The sequence below is a fragment of the Physella acuta genome, unplaced genomic scaffold (assembly GCF_028476545.2).
Source record: "Physella acuta isolate Inbredline_101_S28 unplaced genomic scaffold, ASM2847654v3 ptg000257l, whole genome shotgun sequence".
NCBI lineage: Eukaryota > Metazoa > Mollusca > Gastropoda > Physidae > Physella > Physella acuta.
Window position 1 is genome coordinate 1,098,663 of NW_026731776.1, and position 21,338 is coordinate 1,120,000.

General features: G+C 45.3%; 1 protein-coding gene across 1 annotated transcript in view; it reads left to right on the forward strand.

The window, feature by feature from the left end:
• LOC131938782 (lachesin) overlaps window positions 1-21,338 on the forward strand; it is a 48,749-nt gene that overhangs the window by 22,731 nt on the left and 4,680 nt on the right. The window contains exons 2-3 of the mRNA XM_059296959.1: window positions 11,884-12,008; window positions 18,619-18,832. Of these exons, the coding sequence (XP_059152942.1) occupies window positions 11,884-12,008; window positions 18,619-18,832 (339 nt within the window). The remainder of the gene's footprint in view (window positions 1-11,883; window positions 12,009-18,618; window positions 18,833-21,338) is intronic.

Sequence of the window (21,338 nt, forward strand, 5' to 3'; positions counted from 1 at the left end):
CCGTGTAGGCTACTAAAGACAAGAAAATCTGTGTCATCCCAGCCGTGTAGGCTACTAAAGACAAGAAAATCTGTGTCATCCCAGCCGTGTAGGCTACTAAAGACAAGAAAATCTGTGTCATCCCAGCCGTGTAGGCTACTAAAGACAAGAAAATGTGTGTCATCCCAGCCGTGTAGGCTACTAAAGACCAAGAAAATCTGTGTCATATCTTCCCAGCCGTGTAGGCTACTAAAGACTAAGAAAATCTCTGCCATATCTCCCCAGCCGTATATCTTCCCAGCCGTGTAGGCTACTAAAGACTAAGAAAATCTCTGCCATATCTCCCCAGCCGTGTAGGCTACTAAAGACTAAGAAAATCTCTGTCATATCTTCCCAGCCGTGTAGGCTACTAAAGACAAAAAAATCTGTGTCATATCTTCCCAGCCGTGTAGGCTACTAAAGACCAAGAAAATCTCTGCCATCCCAGCCGTGTAGGCTACTAAAGACTAAGAAAATCTGTGCCATATCTTCCCAGCCGTGTAGGCTACTAAAGACTAAGAAAATCTGTGCCATATCTTCCCATTTCATCATCTCTGCTGGGCCCCATTAGCTGACCGTTCAGACAGGATTCGATCGATGCTCTCTCCCGTGAGAGACTGTCGGAGAATTGATCAGAACCACGGTATAGAGGTGATATGGTGATACATAGAGGTGATGTGGTGACACAGAGGTGATATTGGTGATATACAGAGGTGCTGTTGATTCACATAGGTCGAGTGGTGATACTTTGATGTGCTTTGGTGATACACAGAGGTGATGTGGTGATATATAGAGTTGTTGTGGTGATACACATAGGTGCTCTTGTTATATACATAGAGGTAATGTGGTGATACATTTATGTGGTGATGCAGAGGTGCTGTAGTGATACATGGAGTCGATATGGTGACAACGATGTGCTACGGGGACACACTGATGTGCTATTTAAGAGCCGAAATGTTTAGCGTGTGTCGCCAGTTTTGTCTCCCATGTCTTGTGTTTGCTTGACTCATCAAAAATAGATAGCTCTGCTGAGGTATCTGAGACACGAAATGAATCTATCGCTTGAATTATGGTCACAGATAGATAGCTCTGCTGCAGTATCTGAGAAACGAAATGAATCTATCGCTTGAATTATGGTCACAGATAGATAGCTCTGCTGCAGTATCTGAGAAACGAAATGAATCTATCGCTTGAATTATGGTCACAGATAGATAGCTCTGCTGCAGTATCTGAGAAACGAAATGAATCTATCGCTTGAATTATGGTCACAGATAGATAGCTCTGCTGCAGTATCTGAGAAACGAAATGAATCTATCGCTTGAATTATGGTCACAGATAGATAGCTCTGCTGCAGTATCTGAGACACGAAATGAATCTATCGCTTGAATTATGGTCACAGATAGATAGCTCTGCTGGGGTATCTGAGACACGAAATGAATCTATCGCTTGAATTATGGTCACAGATAGATAGCTCGGCTGGAGTATCTGAGACACGAAATGAATCTATCGCTTGAATTATGGTCACAGATAGATAGCTCTGCTGGAGTATCTGAGACACGAAATGAATCTATCGCTTGAATTATGGTCACAGATAGATAGCTCTGCTGGAGTATCTGAGAAACGAAATGAATCTATCGCTTGAATTATGGTCACAGATAGATAGCTCTGCTGGAGTATCTGAGACACGAAATGAATCTATCGCTTGAATTATGGTCACAGATAGATAGCTCTGCTGCAGTATCTGAGACACGAAATGAATCTATCGCTTGAATTATGGTCACAGATAGATAGCTCTGCTGAAGTATCTGAGACACGAAATGAATCTATCGCTTGAATTATGGTCACAGATAGATAGCTCTGCTGGAGTATCTGAGAAACGAAATGAATCTATCGCTTGAATTATGGTCACAGATAGATAGCTCTGCTGGAGTATCTGAGAAACGAAATGAATCTATCGCTTGAATTATGGTCACAGATAGATAGCTCTGCTGCAGTATCTGAGACACGAAATGAATCTATCGCTTGAATTATGGTCACAGATAGATAGCTCTGCTGGAGTATCTGAGAAACGAAATGAATCTATCGCTTGAATTATGGTCACAGATAGATAGCTCTGCTGGAGTATCTGAGACACGAAATGAATCTATCGCTTGAATTATGGTCACAGATAGATAGCTCTGCTGAAGTATCTGAGACACGAAATGAATCTATCGCTTGAATTATGGTCACAGATAGATAGCTCTGCTGCAGTATCTGAGACACGAAATGAATCTATCGCTTGAATTATGGTCACAGTTAGATAGCTCTGCTGGGGTATCTGAGACACGAAATGAATCTATCGCTTGTATTATGGTCACAGAAACTAGAGAACTGTCAAGTTTTCAATGTTTTAGGCGGCAGTCTCACAGCCTGGGCTAGCAAGTTGCGTCAGTTGAAAGCTGCGTCAGTTGAAAGTTGCGTCAGTTGAAAGTTACGTCAGTTGAAAGTTGCGTCAGTTGAAAGTTGCGTCAGTTGAAAGTTGCGTCAGTTGAAAGTTGCGTCAGTTGAAAGTTGCGTCAGTTGAAAGTTGCGTCAGTTGAAAGTTGCGTCAGTTGAAAGTTGCGTCAGTTGAAAGTTGCGTCAGTTGAAAGTTGCGTCAGTTGAAAGTTGCCTCATTTGAAAGATTTGACTGACGTCATATCATCTTTATTTTCTTGACATTTCTTAACCTAAAGTTGTTACATTTCGTTAACCTTTTTAAATTTTAAACTTTAATAACGTAAAGTATACCTAGACAATGGAGAGGATTCAATCAAAGGATAAATTATTCCGTGTGATCGAGTGCATGATTGTGTATGACAGAAAAGATGAATTACACGAGAGCTAGCTGGCCGGAAAATATTTCCGTTGAGTACAATTGTTTCTCAGCTCTATGCCATCTTTAGTCCGACAGGGGGGCGGGGTGTGGGGGGGGGGGGGTAGATTTATGATACAATTCTCGTCTGTCTGGCACCACTGTCAGGCGCTGGAATAAGTGGCGCCCTACTTCTGTCGTACGGCGAGGGCAGTCAGACCAATTGAACTCGGCAAGACGGAGGGGGGTGGTCCGGCAAGATGGAAGGGTGTGGTCCGGCAAGACGGAGTGTGTGGTCCGGCAAGACTGAGGATTATGGTCCGGCAAGACGGAAGCGGTATAGTCCGGCAAGACGGAGGGGTGTGGTCCAGCAAGACGGAGGGGTGTGGTCCGGCAAGACGGAAGCGGTATAGTCCGGCAAGACGGAGGATTATGGTCCGGCAAGACGGAAGCGGTATAGTCCGGCAAGACGGAGTGTGTGGTCCGGCAAGACGGAGGGGTGTGGTCCGGCAAGACGGAGGGGTGTGGTCCGGCAAGACGGAGGGTTGTGGTCCGTCAGATGGAGGGGAGTGGTCCGGCAAAACGGAGAGGTGTGGTCCGGCAAGACGGAGGGGTGTGGTCCGGCAAGACGGAGGGCTGTGGTCCGGCCAGACGGAGGTTTGTGATCCGGCATGACGGAGGGGTGTGGTCCGGCAAGACGGAGGGTTGTGGTCCGGCCAGACGGTAGTTGTGTGCCCCAGTTCCGGCTGCTTATCGCTACCGTCTCGCCAATAAAAACGTTACATCTTGTAAGTAAAAAACTTGACCACTCCGCATACAGTCAATAAAATCTTTACCACTCCGCATACAGTGAATAAAATCTTTACCACTCCGCATACAGTGAATAAAATCTTTACCACTCCCCATACAGTCAATAAAATCTTTACCACTCCGCATACAGTGAATAAAATCTTTACCACTCCCCATACAGTGAATAAAATCTTTACCACTCCGCATACAGTGAATAAAATCTTTACCACTCCGCATACAGTCAATAAAATCTTTACCACTCCGCATACAGTGAATAAAATCTTTACCACTCCCCATACAGTGAATAAAATCTTTACCACTCCGCATACAGTGAATAAAATCTTTACCACTCCCCATACAGTGAATAAAATCTTTACCACTCCGCATACAGTGAATAAAATCTTTACCACTCCGCATACAGTGAATAAAATCTTTACCACTCCCCATACAGTGAATAAAATCTTTACCACTCCGCATACAGTGAATAAAATCTTTACCACTCCCCATACAGTGAATAAAATCTTTACCACTCCCCATACAGTGAATAAAATCTTTACCACTCCGCATACAGTGAATAAAATCTTTACCACTCCCCATACAGTGAATAAAATCTTTACCACTCCCCATACAGTGAATAAAATCTTTACCACTCCCCATACAGTGAATAAAATCTTTACCACTCCGCATACAGTGAATAAAATCTTTACCACTCCCCATACAGTGAATAAAATCTTTACCACTCCCCATACAGTGAATAAAATCTTTACCACTCCCCATACAGTGAATAAAATCTTTACCACTCCCCATACAGTGAATAAAATCTTTACCACTCCCCATACAGTGAATAAAATCTTTACCACTCCCCATACAGTGAATAAAATCTTTACCACTCCCCATACAGTGAATAAAATCTTTACCACTCCCCATACAGTGAATAAAATCTTTACCACTCCCCATACAGTCAATAAAATCTTTACCACTCCCCATACACTTAATAAAAGTTGCCCAAATCTGTAGAAAATGGGAAACTAAAAGTGTTCCATTAGCGGGGAGTGTATGATCCCGTGGTGGGAGAAAGTGCCTCTAATCCTCTAGCCGGCCCGCCGGACCAGGAAACAGCAAAAATTGTGTTGCTACACGCCAGTCTGGGCAGGGGTGTTCTTGGTGGACTCAATCCACCACACTAACCTTTGGACTCAATCCACCACACTAACCTTTGGACTCAATCCACCACACTAACCTTTGGACTCAATCCACCACACTAACCTTTCGACTCAATCCACCACACTAACCTTTGGACTCAATCCACCACACTAACCTTTGGACTCAATCCACCACACTAACCTTTGGACTCAATCCACCACACTAACCTTTGGACTCAATCCACCACACTAACCTTTGGACTCAATCCACCACACTAACCTTTGGACTCAATCCACCACACTAACCTTTGGACTCAATCCACCACACTAACCGGCATATGGTATCAAACATCAAACATTTTGCCCCTTCTTACATCTGTATTACACTTCTCTGTGTGTGGAAGGGGGGGGGGTTGTGGGGGAGAATTGTATGGACGGTGAACTATGGACGGTCAGCTATGGACGGTCAACTATCGACAGTTAACGAACTACTATCGCGTGTCACTTGTTCTCTCCCCCCCCCCCCCACCCACCCTAGCAGCTAAAAATAACTGGCACCAATTCTGTAATCGGTCAGCGGCCAGTATATTATCAGCCACCATTAGCAGACATTTTTTTTACTGACTCGTCTACAGTGTAGAAAAAGTCATGTACTAGTGCACACAACATTCAATGAAGTTTTTACAGTTTTCGCTCTTGTAGACCTTCTTTATGGTATATGGAATATAAAGTACGAGCCGACCCGCTGCGTATCATACGCCGCTATTTAGTTTTTTTTTTTTCCTACTTTTCAGTAATTTATAATTTGTGAATTCGACAGTACCAATGCTTCCACTGAAAAGATTTGCTTAAAAACACTAAACCCCCCTCCCCCCCCCCCCCCACGTGAAAGTAGCCTCCTCTTAGTTACCTCCTCTAAGTTTAAAATCGTTTCAAACTCAATTATCTGCCCCTAATAGCCGTCACCAAACCCGTCTCTATGATTGTAAAATGTAAACAGAGTGAACACCGCTCACCAGATGATGTGGGGGTGGGGTGGGGGTGGTAGTGGTAGTGATAGTGGTGCGCGGACCTTTGACCACAGTTGCTTTGACCATAGGGGGTTTGACCATAGGGGGTTTGACCACAGCGGAGCTTTGACCATAGGGGGTTTGACCATAGGGGGTTTGACCACAGCGGGGCTTTGACCATAGCGGTGCTTTGACCATAGGGGGTTTGATCATAGGGGGTTTGACCATAGGGGGTTTGACTACATGTGTTTTCTCAGCAGAGGGTCTTTGATCACAGGTGGCCTATCAACTGGTGTTTGATCACAAGCGCTGCGTCCGGCTTTGATCATAGATGTGATACAATTAACACGATTTTATACATGTTTCCTGAGAGTACGTTAATAGAAATTAACACGTATTTAAAAGAAGCCAAGAACTATATTTTAGTCTCCACATAAAGGCTGGTGCTAGGCCTCATAGATTTATTTTAAATATAAATGAAACACAAATAATGCGACATATAACAAGCTTCACAAATAAATAATGTAGATGTACTTTAAAATACATAGCATATATAAAGGATAAAAAATGATACAAAACTTGCCAACAATATAGTCAAAGATGTAATACATAAAATGGTTAACTAAATGACAGATGTGCTATAGCACGCAAATATGTCAGTACATCTGTTTGACCATATGTCTGGACAGCACGTTGTACTTTTTCGTGCAGCATCTTGTATCGCTTCTCAGCTGGGTAGCTTGCCCCTGCGACACCTTGCAAGAAAGTTGTCTTTTGCCGTGTGCAGTCCATCTGTAGACCTTCAAGGAAACGCCAAATTGTTGGGTGACTACATTGGAGGAGAGACTGAAGACTGTAATGCCATCCTTCACAAATGTTATTTGTTCGTGCTACACCATCTCCAATCGTGTGCAAGATTCTCCATGGTTTTTAAATAGAGTAGTTTAGATGACTTGTATTTATACATGATGATTTAACATATTATTACATCATGTCGAAATTTAAAATATAATTTAGCAACTTTTAAAATAAATCCTTACCATATATGGACAGCATTGGACAAACTACCTGAGATCAAAGACCCTATGTGGACAAAACACCTATGATCAAAGCCGGACACAGCGCTTGTGATCAAACACCAGTTGATAGACCACCTGTGATCAAAGACCCTCTGCTGAGAAAACACCTGTGGTCAAACCCCCTATGGTCAAACCCCCTATGATCAAACCCCCTATGGTCAAAGCACCGCTATGGTCAAAGCCCCGCTGTGGTCAAAACCCCTATGGTCAAAGCCCCTATGGTCAAAGCTCCGCTGTGGTCAAACCCCCTATGGTCAAACCCCCTATGGTCAAAGCACCTGTGGTCAAAGGTCCTAGGACCGTGATAGTGATAGAGAGGAAGAGAGGGGACTGCAAAGGCGCGCTTGCAGCTTGTTTTCTAACTGATCCCAGAAGAGAATAATATATATAGATGTATTATAATCGTGAAAAAATTGAAATCCGGATTTTGAATTTTTTTTGTTTTACAAGCTTCCGGTATTGGAAAAATTAACTTCGTGTGTGTGTGTGTGTGTGTGTGTGTGTGTGTGTGTTTGTGTGAGTGTGTGTGTGTCTATAAACTGAGTATGGTTCCATTATGTTTACCAAGTTTCATATAAAAATGTTGTATTACATTTGCATTTTTCTATCAACTTTTGAGCGATTTCCGGTAACTGGAAGTGGTATATACTCTACTTCCGGGCAATTTAAGTACCATTAAAGTTAGGTAGACGACATTTGACACTGTTGTGAACACACGGACACGTTTTACGGGTGATCCAGGGCGTCACGCACCATATAAGACAAACAACAACACACGGGTTACAGAACATGAGACTGAATAAAACAAAGGCTCGTTAACACTAACACACACCTCATATACACACCTCATATACACACCTCATATACACACCTCATATACACACCTCATATACACACCTCATATACACACCTCATATACACACCTCATATACACACCTCATATACACACCTCATATACACACCTCATATACACACCTCATATACACACCTCATATAACACCTCATATACACATCTCATATACACACCTCATATACACACCTCATATACACACCTCATATACACACCTCATATAACACCTCATATACACACCTCATATAACACCTCATATACACATCTCATATACACACCTCATATACACACCTCATATACACACCTCATATACACACCTCATATACACACCTCATATAACACCTCATATACACACCTCATATAACACCTCATATACACATCTCATATACACACCTCATATACACACCTCATATACACACCTCATATACACACCTCATATACACACCTCATATACACACCTCATATACACAAACCAGACTGTTACAACTCACCATGGGACGAACGGAACAGGGTACAAAGTACAAACAACATAACCCCCCCCCCCCATTGACTTATCTTCACTTATTCACTACAACGTAGTAGTATTAAATTGTATACGCAAGGTTTTCTCAACGTTTGAACGATTTCCCTGAAAAAAGGAAGTGGCACTTTATTTCCGTGGGAACACGACAACTGCAGAACTTAGACAATATTTTATGTATAAGGAAAAAAAACCTTATACCTGGATCACTTAAAATTTTTGAGTGACTTCCGATATTCGGAAGTGGTACTTTACTCAATGTCTTATTTCCATAAGTACAAAATACCAATAACTTGAGTACTGTCTATTTTGGCTAGAAGAACTTTCGTACATAAGTATATGATCTTATTAGCTGTTTGTCACATTTGATCGATTTCCGGTGACTGGAACTAGTAGTTGATTAGACTCACACTGTTTGCGTTCAGTCGAGCCTAATCCCCTGCGTGATTCTATTATGTTTAAGACATTTAAGTATTTAAAAAAAATATTTAAAGAAAATATTTCTATAGCCCTGGAAGTGCCATCCATCTACTGGTTCATAAGGATATTCTATGAGAAAGTTTAGGGGAGATCACTCACACTACTCCTCCAAATATTGTTTATCTTTATACAAATATCTTTTTATCCACTCACAGGATAACAAATTGATTAGAACAGCTAATTATGGAAAGTTTTTAAAACCCGGAAGTTTGGTGGTATAATCTGCCGGTAGCCACACTTACGGTAGCCACATTAATTGTAGCCACACTAACGGTAGCCACACTTACGGTAGCCACATTGATTGTAGCCACACTGACGGTAGCCACACTAACGGTAGCCACACTGACGGTAGCCACACTGACGGTAGCCACACTGACGGTAGCCACACTAATGGTAGCCACATTGATTGTAGCGACACTAACGGTAGCCACACTTACGGTAGCCATATTGATTGTAGCCACACTGACGGTAGCCACACTGAAGATAGCCACACTGACGGTAGCCACACTGAAGATAGCCACACTGACGGTAGCCACATTTACGGTAGCCACATTGATTGAAGCCACACTGACCGTAGCCACACTTACGGTAGCCACACTGGCGGTAGCCACACTGACGGTAACAACACTGACGGTAGCCACACTGACGGTAGCCGCACTGACGGTAGCCACACTGACGGTAGCCACACTAATGGTAGCCACACTGACGGTAGCCACACTGACGGTAGCCACACTGACGGTAGCCACACTGACGGCAGCCACACTGACGGTAGCCACACTGAAGGTAGCCACACTTACGGTAGCCACATTGATTGTAGCCACACTGAGGGTAGCCACACTTACGGTAGCAACACTGACGATAGCCACACTGACGGTAGCCACACTCACGGTAGCCACACTCACGGTAGCCACACTCACGGTAGCCACACTGACGGCAGCCACACTGACGGTAGCCACACTGACGGTAGCCCCACTGACGGTAGCTCTACTGACGGTAGCCACATTGACGGTAGCCACACTGACGGTAGCCACACTGACGGTAGCCACACTGACGGTAGCCACACTGACGGTAGCCGCACTGACGGTAGCCACACTGACGGTAGCCACACTAACGGTAGCCACACTGACGGTAGCCACACTGACGGCAGCCACACTGACGGTAGCCACACTGACGGCAGCCACACTGACGGTAGCCACACTGAAGGTAGCCACACTTACGGTAGCCACATTGATTGTAGCCACACTGAGGGTAGCCACACTTACGGTAGCAACACTGACGATAGCCACACTGACGGTAGCCACACTGACGGTAGCCACACTCACGGTAGCCACACTCACGGTAGCCACACTGACGGCAGCCACACTGACGGTAGCCACACTGACGGTAGCCCCACTGACGGTAGCCCCACTGACGGTAGCCACACTGACGGTAGCCGCACTGACGGTAGCCACACTAACGGTAGCCACACTGACGGTAGCCACACTGACGGTAGCCACACTGACGGTAGCCACACTGACGGTAGCCGCACTGACGGTAGCCACACTGACGGTAGCCACACTAACGGTAGCCACACTGACGGTAGCCACACTGACGGTAGCCACACTGACGGTAGCCACACTGAAGGTAGCCACACTGAAGGTAGCCACACTTACGGTAGCCACATTGATTGTAGCCACACTGAGGGTAGCCACACTTACGGTAGCAACACTGACGATAGCCACACTGACGGTAGCCACACTCACGGTAGCCACACTCACGGTAGCCACACTGACGGCAGCCACACTGACGGTAGCCACACTGAAGGTAGCCACACTTACGGTAGCCACATTGATTGTAGCCACACTGAGGGTAGCCACACTGACGGTAGCCACACTGACGGTAGCCACACTGACGGTAGCCGCACTGACGGTAGCCACACTGACGGTAGCCACACTAACGGTAGCCACACTGACGGTAGCCACACTGACGGTAGCCACACTGAAGGTAGCCACACTGAAGGTAGCCACACTTACGGTAGCCACATTGATTGTAGCCACACTGAGGGTAGCCACACTTACGGTAGCAACACTGACGATAGCCACACTGACGGTAGCCACACTCACGGTAGCCACACTCACGGTAGCCACACTGACGGCAGCCACACTGACGGTAGCCACACTGAAGGTAGCCACACTTACGGTAGCCACATTGATTGTAGCCACACTGAGGGTAGCCACACTGACGGTAGCCACACTGACGGTAGCCACACTGACGGTAGCCGCACTGACGGTAGCCACACTGACGGTAGCCACACTAACGGTAGCCACACTGACGGTAGCCACACTGACGGTAGCCACACTGAAGGTAGCCACACTGAAGGTAGCCACACTTACGGTAGCCACATTGATTGTAGCCACACTGAGGGTAGCCACACTTACGGTAGCAACACTGACGATAGCCACACTGACGGTAGCCACACTGACGGTAGCCACACTCACGGTAGCCACACTGACGGCAGCCACACTGACGGTAGCCACACTGAAGGTAGCCACACTTACGGTAGCCACATTGATTGTAGCCGCACTGAGGGTAGCCACACTGACGGTAGCCACACTGACGGTAGCCACACTGACGGTAGCCACACTAACGGTAGCCACACTGACGGTAGCCACATTGACAGTGGTTGTAACAACAAATCACCAGAAAATATCAAACAGCTGACCGGCAACAGCGTACAGCTAACGGGCAACAGCATATAGCTGACCGGCAACAGCATATAGCTGCCCGGCAACAGCGTACAGCTGACCATCAACAGCATATAGCTGACCGGCAACAGCATATAGCTGACCAGCAACAGCATATAGCTGACCAGCAACAGCATACAGCTGACCACCAACAGCATACAGCTGACCAGCAACTTGTCATATACTGCACCATGCTATAAATATGATACGGTCAACAGAAAATGGAAACAAAACACTTTTGGCCCTGAAATCATTGAAAAGAATTCAATCATTGAATATAATTCAATCATTGAATATAATTCAATCATTATGCCCAGCGGTGTCTGGCCGCCCATTAGCTGATGGCTCTAAATGTTTGTACAAGCCGGTGACAGTTTTTAAACCAGCCGGGCGTCACGTGTTCCACGACAACTGTTTCATCTGACACTTTTTTTTTCAGGTGACGCAACAGGCGCGACCACATACACCCCACCCAAAATGGCCAGTCCTGACGCCATTGTGACGCATGAGGAAGGAAGTGCGGCCATTTTGTTTTGTTCGGTTTCCAATCTTGGTGACCACACGGTAAACTTTTGACTTCAGCATTGGTTAGGTCAGATAGTGGGGGAGTGGTCAAACAGCGGGGGGAGTGGTCAAATAGTGCGTGTGTGGTCAGATAGTGAGGGAGTGGTCAGATAATGGGGGAGTGGTCAGATAGTGGGGGAGTGGTCAGATAGTGGGGGAGTGGTTAAACAGCGGGGGGAGTGGTCAAATAGTGCGTGTGTGGTCAGATAGTGAGGGAGTGGTCAGATAATGGGGGAGTGGTCAGATAGTGGGGGAGTGGTCAGATAGTGGGGGAGTGGTTAAACAGCGGGGGGAGTGGTCAAATAGTGCGTGTGTGGTCAGATAGTGAGGGAGTGGTCAGATAATGGGGGAGTGGTCAGATAGTGGGGGAGTGGTCAGATAGTGGGGGAGTGGTCAGATAGTGAGGGAGTGGTCAGATAGTGGGGGAGTGGTCAGATAGTGGGGGAGTGGTCAGATAGTGGGGGAGTGGTCAGATAGTGGGGGAGTGGTCAGATAGTGGGGGAGTGGTCAGATAGTGGGGGAGTGGTCAGATAGTGAGGGAGTGGTCAGATAGTGGGGGAGAGGTCAGATAGTGGGGGAGTGGTCAGATAGTGGGGGAGTGGTCAGATAGTGGGGGAGTGGTCAGATGGCGGGGAAGTGGCAATGCGGGGAGTTGCCAAATAGTGGGGGAGTGGTCAAATAGTGGGAGTGTGGTTAGATAGTGGGGGTGTGGTTAGATAGTGGGGAAGTGGCCAAACAGCGGGGAGTGGCCAAAAAGCTGAGGGGGGGGGGAATAGCGGGGGAGTGGTCGGATACTGGGGTCAGACAGTAGGTAGTGGGCATATATCGTGGGAGTGGCCAGATAGTGAGAAGTGGCCAAATAGATGAGGGGTGGGGTGGCCAAATAACGGGGTCAGATAGTGAGAGTGTTGAGACAATCGGGGGGAGGGGGGATCGCTTGACGAGTCCGAAATATTTCCCAGACCTTAAAAATGGCGCCCCCAAAATTGTGAGGGGACAGCAAGGAGATAAAATGGCAGATTTGCATTTGACATTCTTGTCCAACAGAGGTCCCTTTCTGCATGACTGGTGACATGTGACGTCACCTGATTAAAAATGGAATAAAAAGCCTAGTGTTGAATGGGGGCCAAAATTTCGATTCGATTAATTTCATCCGAGAATCGTTCGTCTGCCGGCCCGGCATGCCCGGTCCCAGTGTCCATGGTTTTCAGGCGGACAAGGACAAAAATGGCGGACTTTGAATAATTGACGATTGCTGTTTGCACTAGGCTCGCGACTAAAAATATTTTCTATAATATTTATTCAAAGAAAACATCGCTTCAACAGCGGGATGGGCGGAGGCTCTTGGTCATGTGCACCCCTCGCTTCTATATGCACCCCTGCCTCCCACCCCTGCCTCCTATGTACGCCCCGCTTTTATGCCCCTCCGCATTACCCCCCCCCCCCCCCCCCACTAATCCACCACCCTAAACAAATTCTAAATTCTTCCCGCGGCAAAACGTCAGACACAGAAAACTGCTAAGTTGATTACTGCAGTAATCGGGCATTTCATTTCCAGTATTAGCTCGTAGGCAAAACAATTACTTGGTTAAACTATAGTCAAACGTGGAAACATTTCATTGGCTAGACAGTTGGTTAACATTGTATTGACTAGATCACTAACTAGGCGAGTGAATTCATTGGTTGGCCTAGACAAAGACTAGCCTCCACTTTCAAGACTTTAAGTTAGCTGCCACAAGTTAGGTTATCTGACTTGTTTTATTTTGATCAAATCTGTATTTGGTCCGAATCCGAGATTCCTATCCGGTTCAAATCCAACGATTTATTTCTAGTCCGAATTTAAGATTCTTTTCTGGTAAAATTAAGAAGACTGGTATCCTGTTCAATTTCGAATATTTCTTTTCAATTTCTATTTCCTATTTGGTCCAAGTTAAAATATTCCTATCTGGTCCAAGTTAAAATATTCCTATCTGGTCCAAGTTAAAATATTCCTATCTGGTCCAAGTTAAAATATTCCCATCTGGTCCAAGTTAAAATATTCCTATCTGGTCCAAGTTAAAATATTCTTATCTGGTCCAAGTTAAAATATTCCTATCTAGTCCAAGTTAAAATATTCCTATCTAGTCCAAGTTAAAATATTCCCATCTGGTCCAAGTTAAAATATTCCCATCTGGTCCAAGTTAAAATATTCTTATCTGGTCCAAGATAAAATATTCCTATCTGGTCCAAGTTAAAATATTCTTATCTGGTCCAAGATAAAATATTCCTATCTGGTCCAAGTTAAAATATTCCTATCTGGTCCAAGTTAAAATATTCCTATCTGGTCCAAGTTAAAATATTCCTATCTGGTCCAAGTTAAAAGATTCCTATTTGGTCCAAATTCAAATATCCCTATCCGAGGCATATCGATCTCCTGCCCCCCCCCCCCCCCCCGCACTGAACGTGATTAAATATTTCAGTAGAACAATGCCCGACACTTATGACGACACCAACCCCCGTCTACTCCTTTCTTCCAGCTTAAAAAAGTAATTAAGTCAAAGTATGTGCACCGCTGTGGCGTGGGTGCCTGAGTGCGTGTGCATCTGTGTGCGTGTGCATCTGTGTGCGTGCAGGCTCCATGACGTAGACAGTTAATAATTTGCATCGGCTACAAGTCTGGGTAGTGTTTTGTACACACGTCAGGCTGATGAATTTTTCAAGCGGGGTGGGGGTATGGGGTGGGGGTATGGGGTGGAGGCATGGGGTGGGGGCATGGGGTGGGGGCATGGGGTGGGGGCATGGGGATGGCGTAGGGGTGGGGTGGTGACAGGGGAGGTATTGGGTGGTGAATAGGGTGGGGGCATGAGGGGTGTGGGGCGTGATAACAGAGGAAGGGAGCAGTGTTTAAAAAGTATACCCCACGTCCAGAGGGTCGAAAATATCAAAGAGGTTGCTCTAAATATAGCGACATTCAGCTACCCAGCCAGGGTTTTGGGGTGTAAGTTGTGAGGTGTTGGTTGGGGTTGTAGGTTGTGGGGTGTAGGTTGGGTTTGGTGTTGTATGTTGTGGGAGTCGGTTGTGGGTGTAGGTTGGGGGTGTAGGTTGGGGTTGGGGTTGTAGGTTGGGGGTGTAGGTTGGGGTTGTAGGTTGGGGTTGGGGTTGTAGGTTGGGGGTGTAGGTTGGGGTTGTAGGTTGTGGGGTGTAGGATGTGGGGTGTAGGTTGGAGGGTGAAGGTTGGAGGGTGAATAGACTCATTAGCTTTCAGATAATTGTATGAATAGATCCATTAGACTGCAGATAATTGTGTGAATAGATCCATTAGACTACATATAATTGTGTGAATAGATCCATTAGACTACAGATAATTGTGTGAATAGATCCATTAGACTACAGATAATTGTGTGAATAGATCCATTAGGCTACAGATAATTGTGTGAATAGACCCATTAGACTGTAGATAATTGTGTGAATAGATCCATTAGACTACAGATAATTGTGTGAATAGATCCATTAGGCTACAGATAATTGTGTGAATAGACCCATTAGACTGTAGATAATTGTGTGAATAGATCCATTAGACTACAGATAATTGTGTGAATAGATCCATTAGACTACAGATAATTGTGTGAATAGATCCATTAGGCTACAGATTATTGTGTGAATAGACCCGACTGTAGATAATTGTGTGAATAGATCCATTAGACTACAGATAATTGTGTGAATAGATCCATTAGACTACAGATAATTGTGTGAATAGATCCATTAGACTACAGATAATTGTGTGAATAGATCCATTAGACTGTAGATAATTGTGTGAATAGATCCATTAGACTACAGATAATTGTGTGAATAGATCCATTAGGCTACAGATAATTGTGTGAATAGACCCATTAGACTGTAGATAATTGTGTTAATAGATCCATTAGACTACAGATAATTGTGTGAATAGATCCATTAGACTACAGATAATTGTGTGAATAGACCCATTAGACTGTAGATAATTGTGTGAATAGATCCATTAGACTACAGATAATTGTGTGAATAGATCCATTAGACTACAGATAATTGTGTGAATAGATCCATTAAACTACAGATAATTGTGTGAATAGATCCATTAGACTGTAGATAATTGTGTGAATAGATCAATTAGACTACAGATAATTGTGTGAATAGATCCATTAGGCTACAGATAATTGTGTGAATAGACCCATTAGACTGTAGATAATTGTGTGAATAGATCCATTAGACTACAGATAAGTGTGTGAATAGATCCATTAGGCTACAGATAATTGTGTGAATAGACCCATTAGACTGTAGATAATTGTGTGAATAGATTCATTAGACTACAGATAATTGTGTGAATAGATCCATCAGACTACAGATAATTGTGTGAATAGATCCATTAGACTGCAGACACATGAAGACCAGCAACTGTTTAATACAAAGACAGTCTGGGTCTTTTCTGTGGGATTCGGGCGGGACAGCAGTATCGAATGTCAATTTCTAAACGGATCAGCAGTAAGGATCAGCATTTCGTAAACGGGCCAGAAGTATCGATTGGTGTTCCTAAACGGGTCATAAGTATGGGGCAACAGTTCGTAATCGGGACAGAAGTATCGAGTAGGTTTCTAAACGGGTGGTACTAAACAGGCTTCAGGTCGCGCCGTCTGTAATCTTATGTCAGACCGCAGCACCAGATGAAGCCGCTCAAGGGAGAAAACCAAGGCTGAAAGATGGTCGTCTCCCCGCCCCAACACGGCACTCATAGTAAAACCAATCAAGTCAAAACGCCGTGCAGTCCGGCTTCCGGTTTACGGGGGGATAATTCGGTGCCGGGATGGAGTGGTTCGGGGGATGCATCATTTATTCCCGTGGGTGGGAGACCTGCTGTGTGGACAGCCCACAAGGTGACCTGAGTTAAGCCCCTTAGAATGGGATGAGCGAGTTGGTCCCCCTGAATTACGGACGGGAAAACCCAATATTAATAAATAGCTTCGATGGAGGAATATATTAGACTAATTGTAATTAGAATTACATCACCAGCCAAGGTTTTGACCTTTACGTTGGGAGAATAATTTGACACTATCTCAGCATGTTCTCCCCCCCCCCCCCCCCAAACTCCACTCCCTCCCTGTACCTCCTCTCTCCTCCACTATGCCTCCCCCTCTCTTCCCAGAAATAGAAATACATTGAAGGATTAGTCTGTGAAATTGTTTCTGTAGTAAAAAAAAATGATGGATGTCCGTGAAAGCCATCCACAATTTTGACAAGATACTTTTAGGCCCCTGCTAAGGTTTAACATTTTTTTGACAAGATATTTTTAGGTCCCTGCTAAGGTTTAACAAGTTTTTTGACAAGATACTTTTAGGTCCCTGCTAAGGTTTAACATTTTTTTTGACAAGATACTTCTAGGTCCCTGCTAAGGTTTTACATTTTTTTTGACACGATACTTTTAGGTCCCTGCTAAGGTTTAACATTTTTTTTGACAAGATACTTTTAGGTCCCTGCTAAGGTTTAACATTTTTTTTGACAAGATACTTCTAGGTCCCTGCTAAGGTTTTACATTTTTTTTTGACAAGATACTTTTAGGTCCCTGCTAAGGTTTTACAATGTTCTCACTGAGACCTGAGATACTTTGGGCACTAAAGAACATCACGTGACCAGACTAGATTGCTGGGGACAGTCCCGACCGTCCTATTAGTGACTGGCAGTCGGAGCCAGACCCAGAAGCGCCGGCACGCGATGCCTGACCCTGTCAGACCTCAAGACTCCCCCCCCCCATTGGCACAGCCACGCCTCGATATTCAATTGACCGACTTTTGAAAACAGGCTTTACCTGACAAGTGTATCACCATTTTACCTGACAAGTGTATCACCATTTTACCTGACAAGTATATTATCATTTACCTCTTAAGTGTATCAGCATTTACCTGTCAAACGTACCACCATTTATCTGACAAACGTATCACCATTTACCTGACAAGTGAATCACCATTTTACCTGACAAGTATATTATCATTTACCTCTTAAGTGTATCAGCATTTACCTGTCAAGCGTATCACCATTTATCTGACAAGTGTATCACCATTTACCTGTCAAGTGTATCACCATTTTACCTGACAAGTATATTATCATTTACCTCTTAAGTGTATCAGCATTTACCTGTCAAACGTATCACCATTTACCTGTCAAGTGTATCACCATTTTACCTGACAAGTATATTATCATTTACCTCTCAAGTGTATCACCATTTACCTGTCAAACGTATCACCATTTACCTGACAAGTGTATGACCATTTTACCTGTCAAACGTATCACCATTTTACCTGACCAGTGTATCACCATTTACCTGACAAGTCTATCACCATTTACCTGACCAGTGTATCACCATTTACCTGACAAGTGTATCACCATTTACCTGACAAGTGTATCACCATTTACCTGACAGGTGTATCACCATTTACCTGGCAAGTGTATCACCATTTACCTGACAAGTGTATCACCATTTACCTCACAGGTGTATCACCATTTACCTGACAAGTGTATCACCATTTACCTGACAGGTGTATCACCATTTACCTGACAAGTGTATCACCATTTACCTGACAAGTGTATCACCATTTACCTGCAGGTGACCTGGCGAAAGCTTCCAGCGTCCGCCCCGCTGACCATCGGCACCAAGTCTTGGACCAGTGACCGGCGGTTCCACGTGGAGCACGTGCCCAACAGCTCGGACTGGAACCTGGTCATAGAGCCCGTCCAGGTGTCTGACGCTGGGGACTTCGAGTGTCAGGTCAGCAAGCGGAAGTCCAGGATCCGGAGCAAGGTCACTCTCCTGGTCAAAGGTAGGTCACAAGGTCACTCTCCTGGTCAAAGGTAGGTCACAAGGTCACTCTCCTGGTCAAAGGTAGGTCACAAGGTCACTCTCCTGGTCAAAGGTAGGTCACAAGGTCACTCTCCTGGTCAAAGGTAGGTCACAAGGTCACTCTCCTGGTCAAAGGTAGGTCACAAGGTCATTTGTGCTGGTTGTTCGTTCTAGGGTCATTACACACAGACAAAATAACAGCATACAGCCATAGCAATACGCACAGCCATAGACACAAGCACACAGCCATAGACACAAGCACACAGCCATAGACACAAGCACACAGCCATAGACACAAGCACACAGCCATAGACACAAGCACACAGCCATAGACACAAGCACACAGCCATAGACACAAGCACACAGCCACAGACCCTGTCCCATATGTCGCTTAAGACAGGCGAGACATCTGAGACAGCCAAGACCTTGAGACCAGCAGACGTTTCAAGACAACCGGAACCAGGGGAGACCACTCGTGAAACTGTGACGTCAGCGCTCTCCGTCCGGTCAATAACAGGACGAAGTGGTTCCAAATCTTTGTGAGGGGGTTGGGGGAGAGGGTGGGGGGATGTGATCGAACTTGTTTACCGGAGTAGACTTAGTTGACTGACAACCTGACACCCTTCACGCAGTTCCTGAATGCACCCCCCTCCATGCAGATTCCCCCCCCCCCCATGCGCACTCTGCCAGTAACTGAACCTCTACTAGACTCGACCTTTGACCTCCCCGTGTTGACCTCCCGGCGTTCCCGTGTAGCCAACAATGATCCGGTTCTATCCACGTCCAACTTTTTAATACTGAAATATTGTGCCGACTTACTTGTAACCGCCATGACGTCATTTGTTCATGACGTCATTTGTTTTTGTTTGTACCAAAAACATGGAGCCACTGAGTGCAAGCAGGGATGACTTTATTTAGACATCACACATCACCCAACACATCACCCAACACATCACCCAACACATCACCCAACACATCACCTAACACATCATCCAACACATCACCCAACACATCATCCAACACATCAACTAACACATCACCCAACACATCACCCAACACATCACCCAACACACCCAACACATCATCCAACACATCATCCAACACATCATCCAACACATCACCCAACACACCCAACACATCACCCAACACATCACCCAACACATCACCCAACACATCACCCAACACATCACCCAACACATCACCCAACACATCATCCAACACATCATCCAACACCTCACCCAACACATCACCTAACACATCATCCAACACATCATCCAACACATCACCCAACACACCCAACACATCACCCCAACACATCATCCAACAAATCACCCAACACATCATCCAACACATCACCCAACACATCATCCAACACATCACCCAACACACCCAACACATAACCTAACACATCACCCAACACATCACCCAACACATCACCCAACACATCACCCAACACATCATCCAACACATCACCTAACACATCACTTAACACATCACCTAACACATCATCCAACACAGCACACATCACCCCAACACATCATCCAACACATCACCCAACACATCACCCAACACATCACCCAACACATCACCCCAACACATCACCCAACACATCACCCAACACATCACCCAACACATCACCCAACACATCACCCAACACATCACCCAACACATCACACATCACCCAACACATCACCTAACACATCACCCAACACATCACTTAACACATCACCTAACACATCATCCAACACATCACCTAACACATCACCCAACACATCATCCAACACATCACCCCACACATAATCCAACACATCACCCAACACATCACCCAACACATCACCCAACACATCACCCAACACATCACCTAACACATCACCCAACACATCACCCAACACATCATCCAACACATCACCCAACACATCACCCAACACATCAACCAAAACATCATCCAACACATCACCCAACACATCATCCAACACATCATCCAACACATCACCCAACAAATCATCCAACACATCACCCAACACATGACCCCACACATCACCCCACACATGACCCAACAAATGACCCAACACATCACCCAACACATCATCTAACACATCACCCAACACATGACCCAACACATCACTCAACACATCACCCAACACATCACCCAACACATCACCCAACAAATCATCCAACACATCACCCAACACATCACCCAACACATCACCCAACACATCACCTAACACATCACCCAACACATCACCCAACACATCACTCAACACATCATCCAACACATCACCCAACACATCACCCAACACATCATCGAACACATCATCCAACACATCACCCAACAAATCATCCAACACATCATGAAACATCCGACGACAGATGTGACAAACACGCGAATCACGACAGACATCTCATCAATCATCCATGAATCCACGCCCCAGCTCACCTGTCCCCCCAGCTCACCTGTCCCCCCAGCTCACCTGATTCTTTCACCT